We start from the raw sequence: 12,209 nt of genomic DNA on the forward strand, positions 1-12,209 counted from the left end.
GAGCCTGATGTGGGGCTCGATCCCAGGACCCCGGGATCATGACCTGAGCCGAAGGCAGAGGCTTAACCCACTGAGCCACCCAGGCGGCCCTTAATCTAGTTTTTAATCTAATTCTCCATCTCATGATCTTGGATGCTCTATTAATTTTCATTCTTTTTTTTGAAGGGGTGATTTGATAAACAGGCATAACTATCAGCATATACTCTATACATTAGGTGTATTCTGAACAAGTGTTAACTATGAACCCTCTGGGATGGATAAGCACATATGATTTTTCAATTGCTAAAATTTGCCATTTTTACAATGAGTTCTATTGCATTTCACAAGTCTCTTGGCAGGGTCTTTAAGGCTGACTTTGTTTTTCTCTTGTATAAATTAGGTTCGATAGATTATTTTTATAGTTAAAACATAAAATAGTATCAAAAAGTTTAGTTCTGGGGCACCTGGGTGGCTCAATGGGTTAATGCCTCTGCCTTCAGCTCAGGTCATGATCCCACGGTCCTGAGATCAAGCCCCTCACCGCATCGGGCTCTCTGCTCAGCAGGGAGCCTGCTTCCCTCTCTCTCTGCCTGCCTCTCTGCCTACTTGTGAGCTCTGTCTGTCAAATAAATAAATAAAATATTAAAAAAAAAACGTTTAGTTCTATTAAAAATCATGGGTCTAGTCAGAAGAGCATTTAGCATTTTTAAATTTTTCACAATATGTTACCTACTGTAGTAGACGCCCTAATTTGGGTGGTGTTATATGATAGAAATTTATCAGTTGTGTAGAAGTCCAATGAGGGCATTTCTGGTCAGTGCATAGCTTTTTCCCATCCCTTAGGGCCTTAAAACCTTCTGTATCCAGCCAGCAAAAAGGAAGAGCAGAGAAGGCTCACCTTGTTCTTAAACCCCAGAGCTGGAAGTGGCATTGCTTTTGCTTATGCCTTGGTGAGAATTTGTCTCAAGGCCACATCTGCTTGCAAGGGCAATAGGAAAATTGTCCCTGAGTAAACAGACATTCTCAGTGGCAAAATCACCCCATGAATGGGGAGTACAAATATTTGTAGGAAGACAGCTATCTCCTGCCACAAAAACCTATGTTAATTATCTTTGTGCCATGTTATGCTGCAGTTGCCAACCAAATGCATCGTTCAAAGAAAATACATCCCTCTCTCCTGGTTACCATATGTGCTTTTTACCCTTTTAATGGTACCCTTAGCACCTCATATTTCCTCATTTAGAAATTCTCATTTATATTCAACTACACTAAGCTTCTTAAGGATAGGACCATAGTCACCTTGTTCTTTGTACCCCTACTATCCAATATAGTGCTTAACACAGTGCTACACATGTATTAGAGTCTCAGTGAATTATTTTGAATAAATGAATGAGTAGGTGAATGAATGAATGAATGAATGAACTGAATTCATATTACAATATATTATCCCTCAAGACATATCATATATTTCAAGCCACCTCTAGTCACTTTTGAGTTGTATGATGAGCTGAATAAATCAAACAAAAATTAAGACCCTTTGTCCTTTTTGTCTTTCCATGAAGGACACGATGCAATTGTCACACTCCTGAAGCATTATAAGAGACCGCAGGATGAATTGCCCTGTAATGAATATTCTCAGCCTGGAGGAGGTATCCCTTTCTTAATAAGTGTTTGTTGTTATTACAATATTGTGCCCAAAGGTAAACCTTTATTTCTATTACTATTATTCTAAGGCTAGGGATGAGGACATGTCAGATTGGCTTTATTTTAAGAAAACTTATGTCTGGATGAGGCTGAAAATAAAGAAGCCTTCACTTAAGCTGTTTTCTAACTCATGAATCTGCAGTCCCTTCAGGTTTAGCATTCCCTGGACTAGATGTTTATGAGGCCTATGCATGACCAGGAAGGCCCGGGTGAGCTGAGAGCAGTCGTTTTCCATTTCAGTAATCTATTAAGGCAGGCCAGAAAATACTCATACCCAGACACAAATTAAATCTGCCAGAGTCTACTACACCTTGTTTTGTTTTTATTATTTTTAATCTTTTTATGTACTCTCTAAATAAACACTTGCTATACAGTTCCAGTATCCAGAAAAAGACCTGGGTTAAAACTATATTCTCACTTGGTTTCCTAAGCAAATTTCTTTTGTCACCTGCTTCTTTTGATAATGCTTTATGTTTATGTAGAAAAAAAAGCTACTTTCAACTCTATAATATAATTTGATTTCTAGATGGCTCCTATGTGTCTCTTCCATCCCCCCTGGGGAAGATTAAAAGCATGACAAAAGGTATTTTAATATAAGACAGTTGTTATATTTTATTACAAAGGATAACTATTGCCTCAAGTATGATAACTTTCTGTTTTGTTTTACGCATTATAAATGATGACTACTTTGCATGCATAACCAATATTATCAACAAACCATTCTTTCCATGATTAACCTTACCCGCTGTACTCTTTTGCACATGCTATCTTGGGTCATGAAGGTATAGTAGTGAAAATTTCCCCACTATTAAAGAAAGATCAAATTTTTTACACATTTGTATTTTTAATGAAGTCTAAATTACAAATATTAATATCTCTAAGGAGAATTGGGAATAGGTTTGCGATAGGAAAATAAATTTTTAAAAATAAGTTATTTTCCAAAAGATCCCAAATAAGTAATGCTTTGGGGAATTTTTGAGTGTGTGCAGCACACAGAAATTAATACGACTGAATCAGGAAAATTAATATATATTATACACACACATATATGATTCAACTATAAATTCATATTTAGCTTTAGAATTTTCAGCTTTTAAAAATTATTTTTGGTGTGAGATGTTTCATCTGAATGATTCATGCACTTATTTTTTGACATCTAATTGGCATCCCTTTGAGATTTGGCTTATGGATATTTGGCTAAGCCCATTGTGATAGGTTGCAGGGTTGACCAGATAACGCTTGTTATCATGATGTGCTATGAACTGTACTCCAGGGTTCCTGTGTCACACAGACAAGCTAGTTATTGATCAGATTAGGAATAAACACTTAGCCCTGATAACAAAGGTCAGGGAACAGAGACAGAAACTAACATGTTTTTAATGCAAAGGGATAGAGATCATTGGTGATAAGGTTTTATTATCTCCAAGTAGTCAATTGTATTTGGAAAATTAAATGTTACTAGGGAATGACATTTTTGGTAAAGTATATATGTGTATCATGTGTACACATCTATGTGTGTTTTTTGTCTTAAAAAATAAAATAACAATTCCTATTTGCAGAGAAAGCAGATGTTCTCCTCCTAAGGGCTGGATTGCCTTCACATTTTCATCTTCAGCTCTCTGAAATTGAGTTCCATGAGATTATCGGCTCAGGTAACCTATGAAAACACTAGTCTGTTTAGTTTCATTAGCTCAAGATAATATGTGTTTATTCATTTCTCTTAAACAATTTTAGGTTCTTTTGGGAAAGTATATAAAGGACGATGCAGGAATAAAATAGTGGCAATAAAACGGTAAGCAAACAAAGAAAATTTAGCATCAGACAGGAGTTGTGAACTTTTAGACGCATATGCACGCAAGCCCCTTGTTTTGATCCATCTATTGGCTAAGGATTTCCTGTTCCTGCCATTTCCAGTTATCGAGCCAACACCTACTGCTCCAAATCAGATGTGGATATGTTTTGCCGAGAGGTGTCCATTCTCTGCCGGCTCAATCATCCTTGTGTAATTCAGTTTGTGGGTGCTTGCTTGAATGATCCCAGCCAGTTTGCCATCGTCACTCAGTACATATCAGGGGGCTCTCTGTTCTCCCTCCTTCATGAACAGAAGAGGTATGGTTCTCTTGTTCTGACTTACCATTTTACATGTCTTTGGAATTATCCTTGCAGTACTTCAGAGGCTTTCCTCTTGGATAAGCCTTTACTTTCTGAAATCTCTGAGTGCTAGGCAATGTGGCATTTTAAAGGTGGCTAATAATTTATGCCCAATAATTATGTTTTAGTGAATAGAAATACTTCTGTGCTTTCTTAACAGGAATTCAGTTGGGGATAACAAATTCAAGGAATTTAAATTAGCAACTGAAGCTTATAATAATTAGGCTAAATATGACATACTAATAAAGCAGATATATGTAAGCTGAGAATAAAATAATTACCAAGGGTCACAGCATTTATTTTTTAAAGTTTTAAAAAAGAATAGCCTTGCACTAATCTAATTTATTTCACATCCTAGATATATGCATGCAATAATTAGAGTGTGGTTTCACTCAGTTATTAGAGTAGAATCCATTCTATGTTATTATAAAAAAATTAAGTATAACATTATAAATATTATAAAATCAAGAGGGATATTTTAAATATGAGGGTTTGGTATCTGAATTGATTTATAATTAAGCATGATCTGAGGTAGAAGTTATTTTTTCCAGACTTTTTTTTTAATTTTTAGCATAATCTTCAATAAAGCAAAAAAGACTGAAAGATATACAGAATAACAAATCATGCACTCCACTGGTATTTTTCAGAAAGACGTGTTATTGGCTTTGACCACTTCATCCTCACTAGATCTTTTTTTTAAATTCTAGGATTCTTGATTTGCAGTCTAAATTAATTATTGCAGTAGATGTTGCCAAAGGTATGGAGTACCTTCACAACCTGACACAGCCAATTATACACCGTGACTTAAACAGGTATTTCCCCCCCTAAATAATGAACATAGAATTGTGTAACTGACTAGGAATCTAAGATAGAATTCAGTGTATCTTCACTGAAGATACAGTGTAACTACACTTTGATATATTGCAAATCAGGGTTTTCAACTATGTGGGTTAGGCAATAGACTACTACTTTAAGGCTAAGCTATATAAAGTTTTGTCATTGTCTTTTACAGAAATAGAAAGCTATATAACTGCCTCTTGGGGATCTTTCAAGAGAGTGATAGCTATAAGATTCACCAGCTAGCTAGTTCTCAAGTCAATAAAGTCAGATCCAGAATTTAGATCAATGACTATTATAGCATGTCAGGTCTCATACAAAGTCAGGTATTGCAGGAGGTCCTGATTTTTTTTTTTAAGATTTTTTATTTATTTAACACACAGAGAGAGAGAGAGATCACAAGTAGGCAGAGAGAGGGAAAGCAGGCTTCCCGCTGAGCAGAGAGCCCGATGCGGGGCTCGATCCCAGGACCCTGAGATCATGACGCAAGTTGAAGGCAGAGGCTTAACCCACTGAGCCACCCAGGTGCCCCAGGAGGTCCTGATTTAAATTACCTGAAACACCATTTTTGTACTACTGTTTTGGTATTTTTCTAATGGTAAATTCAGCCAAAACACAGCAGCTCATTTACCTAGTTTTCATGTGAAGATGTTTTCATGTAGGTTAGACTTGAAACAAATAATTATAGTGTACCAGGGGGTGAAACCCCAAGGATTTAAAAACAAAAACAAAAAAAAATTTAAACAGTGAAAGCTTTCTCTAAGCAATATCTTACAAGAAAGCCAATACACAAAATGTAGCAGCTTTAATCGAAGGCAGAATGCAGGGTACAAAAATCTGTTCACTTACCATTTTCTAATGCCAAGGAGAGAGATCCTTACACCACCTCTTGGAATCCCAAATGTGTTATGGAGAATAGCCAGACAACCTCTGATCTAGTTTATGAAATAAGTCAGATTACTGAAAGTCAATTAAATTTCATTTCATAATTATCAATAACATTCATATAGAACCCATATATAATCTTATGTATAAAGACCACAATTCTGAATCTCCTAAAAAGCAATTACTCCATTCAGCCTTTTGTTCAGCAACTATTTGGGTATCTACCATGTTTAAAGCCTTTTTACTTGGCATATTAGAGCTTACAAAGTGAAGCTACCAGAGACTCCCTTCCCAAGGAGCTTTCATAGTTCTAATGGAAGAGAAAAATACTTGCCTAAGTATGTGGTAGGTATAAAGTAATGAGTTTTCTAACAGAGATGTTTAAAAATCCTATAAAATTTTAGAAAGAAGAATATTAATTACTTCTGAGGAGTTTAGAAACATCTTCATGGAAGAAGGGACATTTGAGCTTGGCATGAAAGGATGGATAGAATCTGGAAGGGGAAGACGTTAAGAAGATAGAGATTAGGAAGTTAAAGGCATAGCTAGCAACAATGAATAGTTTCACTTTAGTGGATGAAGTGTATATGAATGTATGTAGTGTTCGTAATGTAGGAAACAAAAGACGGGGGAAAAAATTCAAAAAGATAAGTTGGCATAAGAGCACAGAAACCAGCGAATCGTAGACTTAAGGTAATTTAGACTTTGTTCTGTAAGAAAGAAGTAGGCACTGAAGTGGAGGAGGTAAGAATCACAAATTCAGAATTGTAGTGTGGGATGATTAATCCAGCATCTTGGTAAAAGATTGACTTGATGGGGAAGTCAAGAAACCAGTGAAGCAGTTGTTGCAGTAATCTAAATGAGAAGTAATAAAAAGCAGAATTTCACTAGTGGCAGTGGAAATGAAAGGGAGAGACAGATATGAAAGATAGGAGAAAGAAAATAAATTAGATATGAGGGTGGTTGAAACTTAGATATTGCAAGTAAATATGTATGGGATTCAATCCATTTAAAATTATTTATTAGTTTTCACACAAAAGTCATTTCTTTGCTGTTATTAAGGTTTTTTCTTACCTCTCTTTTTAAAGCATTTATGTTAATAAACATTTTTTCTTTGAGTTTCAGTAACAGTACTTAGGAAATAGATTTAGGTGATAAATTAGCATAATAGAAACTGGTGATTTGTGAGTTTTGGAAGTGTTATTTTGTCATCCCAACCATTTTGCATGTGGTACTAAAACAAATGAGTGATCACTGAAGGTTTTGTTTAGCTGTAACTCCTCAATTATGGGGCAAATGAATGTGTGTTCTGTTGCCCTGTAAGGGCAAGTTGTTACCATCAGGTTATAAAACAGGGCCAAATATATAAATGTTGATTAAAAGTAGAAATAGAACATTTACTATATAACAGATTTATTTATATTTGCCATTTTTTTCTGTTTCTAATCTAACCTAAATGCTTTAAATTGTACCAAAACATATTCAGATTTTACAAAATATGGTTTCATAAGTGTCTGCAGTATAATAGGTCCGAAACTATTACATTTATTATTTATGAACTCTTTTTTAACTAATCTTTAGTCTGGCAAAAATAAAACATTGAGTTTTTCAGGTTAATGTGGATGTAGCATTATATATTTCTCAAAAGAGTGTAAGTCCTTCTGGACTTATTATACTGTTTGGGTACATAGACCATATACTGTGAAACAATTTCTTTCCCATGTAAGGTAGAAAATGACTAAGGACCAAAATGATTAAGCAGCAATTTTCAAAGGATTTCAAGTAAGTCAAAGATCAAAGTAGAGTGGAAAGCTTCCTGGAGGATATAGAGCTAAAGCTAGACTTTGAAGAACAGGTATGTGTCTTCCCTCGGTGTTCTCACAGCAGATTAACCCTTGCATATCTACGATGTTCATGGAGCCCCACTGAAAGACAGAAAGGGAAAGATGCACATCAGAGTGAGGAACTTGGACATGTTTGCATTTTTGCATTGAAATGACCTGTTTACATTTTTCTTTCTCCCACTAATCTGGGCCTGTCAGGGCTTCTGGAGCAGCGATCCTGCTCTCTTTCTCTCAGAGATGTTTGATCAGTGCATTTTTAACTGAACCAAATTCTTGGAACATTTCTGTGAATATCATTTCAAGAAAGCAATAGCCTAGTTTGTCCAAGTATGGCTGCTTTTAGGTAGAGTCCGACTTACTTTGCCCAATACTCTTTATGGTTTAAAGCAAAGGGGCTGTTTGAGCTTATTGATCAGCTTACAGATGAGGGGACACTCTATCTTTGATGCTGTGGTTGTTGATTTATATGAGTGAGAGGAAAGAATTCTCTGCCTTTCTCTTGGCAAGCTTCTTACCATACAGGTCTGAAAGTTAATTTTGATCTTTAAATATTTACTAAGGAAAAGTTGAAGGGCTGAATAAGTAAGGGCTTCTTTCCAATGATGATGATGAGAACGATAACACCTACCATTGATTTACCACTCACAACATGAAAGGAGGTCTGCTAAGCCCTTCCTATGTGCTCTTATTTAATCTCATAATAATTCTATAGTATAGCTATTGTTATCTCCATTTTCCTAATACGGAAACTATGTCCAAAGTCACATTCTTAACTTACAGTGTTCTTAACATTATATCATGCTGTCTCGACAACAACAGCAACAAAACCAAGTCAGAACACAGAGATAAAGGAGGCTGATGATATTGGATTAGCATCAGACATTTACCAACTTTGTTCTTTGTGCTTCGGTCCTTAAACGCAATTCCTGTGATGCAAATCATTTCTCATACGATCTTCTTGTGTTCCTGTTTCTGCTTTATTTCTTCTTTTATAACCCATGTTCTGCTAGAATGGAATAGAAACTGCATATGAGGTACACAGATAGATTTCCCTTGCTCTGTAGTGTTTAAATATTTTTTAAACATTTTTTTCCAAAGACTTATTTATTTATTTGGGCCGGGGGATGGAGGGTTCAAAGGGAGAAAGAGAATGTCAAGCAGATTCCCTGCTGAGTGTGGAGAATGTGGATGGAACTCAATCCCAGGACCCTGAGATCATGTCCTGAACTGAAATCAAGAGCCGGCTGCTTAATTCACTGAGCCAGCCAGGTGCCCCTAAATATTTTAAAAATCTATATAGCTTTATACAGGAATGCACTTTCCAATTTGTTGTAGACCCCACTACCTACCAACTCTCCAACTTACACTTGGCCCAATTTATATATTCATTTTGCAGCATTGGAGCTTGCAAAGCATGATTTATAGCTAAAGGCTTTAAAGCTTGTTACTGAATACAAACAGCTCTCTGTGTTACCTTGGAAAAGTGTGTTTTCCAAATTGTTTGACATTGAAACCAAACATCACTGCAAACATATATGGATCAAATGAATGGCCTTTTCCCTTGGTAAGTATATAGTAGAACAACACTCTATGCAACGGAATAGTGGTACTTCCATCACAGAGTGGCCATTGCTCTCCCATGAGATACTTACATGAAAGCATTTTATAAACTATGAAGCTAATACAAAGGACAGTTGTTATCCCTATTAATCCCTCACTTGTCCCCTTATATGTCAGGATGGAAAAACACTCCACAACATTCTCATGCATTCCAGTATTTCTTTTTACATAACTTTATATTACTTTTTTTTTTTACTTTTACTTTTTTATTTTTTATAAACATCTATTTTTATCCCCAGGGGTACAGGTCTGTGAATCACCAGATTTACACACTTCACAGCACTCACCAAAGCACATACCCTCCCCAATGTCCATAACTTTATATTACTTTTTAAGTAATTAATGGGGGTCTAGATCTACATCTAAGAACAATTACTGTTGGTTTTGAGTGTCAGCTTCTTTTGGGTGAAATAAAGGAAGATAATTAATGACAAGTTAAAAACAGCCAATTTACTGATGACAAATGACAAATACCATAAAATGACAAAGTTGGTAAGGGGTGGAAGAATTTTAATTTTGAAGATGACATTTAATTCAGTCAGTGAAGATTTCAAAAAGTATCAAAGAAAAAATATTCAAAAAATGTTTAATTTTCAGTTGATGTATGCATTTATCTTTCAATTGACTATAAATATAAAAGTTTGACATTTGAAAAAAGCAAATACAAATAAGCTAATGAGGTTTTATTTCTAATTACTGAATTTTTAGGTACAGCTGTGTTCCTCAGTTCTCATAAATTAGAGTCCACTCTTAGATGTGCCTTTCATTTGTGACTTTTCCAGTAAGTGGCTATACAGATAAAGTTTAATATTTACTGGCAAATACCATATTGCAAAGAATTCTGAATACCTAAGTGCAAACCAGTTGATTACAATGCAATAATTATTTAGGTCTTGAAAGAACCCACTGAAACTCATGAAATCCTTCATAACGCTACTTATGTAATTCTCTATTATTAAGCCACTCATATGTGGCATCCAAAATTTTGTCAAAATTTTCTCCTCCATTTCCACTTTAAAAGTAAATAAATTTAGAAATTAACATAAATACTTGAGTGCTTGATATGAGCCAGAGTCTGTGCTATGCCTGGGGATACAGCTGAGAATTATAGCCCATAGCACTTTTTCTAGAAGAGACTGGAGTCTAATGAAGTATTTTCCCAAATTTCCCAATCATAAGCACCATCTGGGGACCGTCACTTAAAAAAAAAAAAAGAAAGAAAGAAAACAAAACAAAACACAGATTCAAAGGCACAGATTGAGAATGTCCTATATTAGGCCTAAGAACTTAAACTTTTAAACAAGACTGCCAGCTAATTCTTATGACCAAACAAGAAAAAGAAATACTATTCTAGCACAGTTTTCTCAACCCTGGCTGCACATTAGAAACTATGGGAGAACTTAAAAAAAAAAAAAATCCTAATGCTACTTACCTCAGAATTTACAGGGGCAGGGCCCAGGTATCATATTTTTAGAGAGCATTCCTCATGATTCCAATATGCAGGCAACAGTGAGAGCAACCTTCAAGTATTAATGCCAATTATTCTATTTGCCATACAATCTCCTCCTTCTCTGCTGCCAGAGAGTAGTGGAAATATTGAGGAATTAAGTCATGTAGAATTATAATTTTTTTAATTTTATTTATTTATTTGAGAGAGAATGAGAGAGAGAGAGCATGAAATGGGGGAGGGTCGAGCAAACCCCCCACTGAGCAGGACACCCAATGCGGGACTCAATCCTGGGACTCTAGGATCACGACCTGAGCCAAAGGCAGTTGCTTAATGAACTGAGACACCCAGGCACCCCAGAATTATAAATGTTTGAGAATCATTGCCCAAAATACAAAATTCATTCATTTGTTTATCATTCATTCATTCGTTCATCCATTAAATAATGAATGCAAAAGACTGAGATCCATAGGCCCACAATACCTCCAGCTTAGAATAGGTCCCAAATCCAGTATTTTCCATGGAAGTTGTGCTATGTATACATAAGGCTCTCTAGAACATGTAATTTATAATTCATGATTGATACTAGAAACAGTATCAGTAAATTTTGTATACAGCTAAAACAAAAGTATAAGTTTCAATATTGGACGATTGCAGTGCCCACAGGTTTAAAGGATGTTCAAGACTATAAACTCTGGAAGAATACCTAACTACATGTAATAAATCAATACACATATAGAATGATAAAGACAGGGGCGCCTGTGTGGCTCGGGTTAAGCCTCTGCCTTCAGCTCAGGTCATGATCTCAGGGACCTGGGATGGAGCCCCACATCAGGCTCTCTGCTCGGCAGGGAGCCTGCTTCCCCCCTCTCTCTCTCTGCCATTCTGCCTACTGTAATCTCTACCTGTCAAATAAATCAATAAAATCTTTAAAAAATAAAAAAAGAAAGATAAAGACATATAAACTGTATATGTGTATTATATATCAATTTACATTTAAGCCTACATTTTCCATGTTTTTGTGATGCTTCCAGCCTTTCTCAACTGGACTTCTGAAAAATTAAGTCTATGGAAAATGATTTGAGGGACAATTGTCTTAATTCTCCCAAAGAAGAGACATAGCTCTACCATTTGGAATGCATAAAAGAGAAGTTTATTCATTACCTACAATGAATGCCTTAGGACTTAGAGCCCTTGGGTTTAAGGCGTGCTTGTAGTTCTGAAATGGTTTTGTCCAAAACTGTACTGTGACTTCAGATTTCCAATTAATCTTTTAAAATATTCTCTGTGAACTTTATTACTGTTTTAAGTAATGGGGAGGGGGAAGTAAGCCATTCAGTTTTCCAAGATGAAATCTATATTTGTTAGTGTAGGTTATCTGCTACAATAATAGACCCCAAATTGGATAATGGTCCAAAAGCAAAAGAAGTCTGTATCTTCACTATGCGAACAGGTTATTGGTGTGGCCCTTATCCATGAAGTTATTTAAGACCCAAATTAAACATGGGCTTGCAGGGTCTCCTTGGGGGTCATTTCCATTCAACTGAGAATAAATGGGATGAGAATATGTAAGATATGCATGAAATGTTTCATAGGCCAGACATGAGAGTGTCATACATCACTTTGAGTCACACCTTGTTGGCTAGAGCTCCCTCATATAGCAATGCCTCTTACTGCAGCAGGGAGTGGGTAATACAGTCTAGCTGTGTGCCCAGAAGAAGAAACAAGTTTTCATGGCTAGC

The 12,209-nt window shown here is 35.8% G+C and overlaps 1 protein-coding gene across 1 annotated transcript in view; it reads left to right on the forward strand.

The window, feature by feature from the left end:
* Positions 1-12,209, forward strand: part of TNNI3K (TNNI3 interacting kinase) — a 318,208-nt gene that overhangs the window by 151,562 nt on the left and 154,437 nt on the right. Inside the window, 6 exon segments of the mRNA XM_059375142.1 lie at positions 1,542-1,628; positions 2,210-2,266; positions 3,243-3,335; positions 3,418-3,475; positions 3,598-3,792; positions 4,542-4,646. Of these exon segments, the coding sequence (XP_059231125.1) occupies positions 1,542-1,628; positions 2,210-2,266; positions 3,243-3,335; positions 3,418-3,475; positions 3,598-3,792; positions 4,542-4,646 (595 nt within the window).

Source organism: Mustela nigripes, chromosome 14 (genome assembly GCF_022355385.1).
Source record: "Mustela nigripes isolate SB6536 chromosome 14, MUSNIG.SB6536, whole genome shotgun sequence".
In the NCBI taxonomy this organism is placed as follows: domain Eukaryota; kingdom Metazoa; phylum Chordata; class Mammalia; order Carnivora; family Mustelidae; genus Mustela; species Mustela nigripes.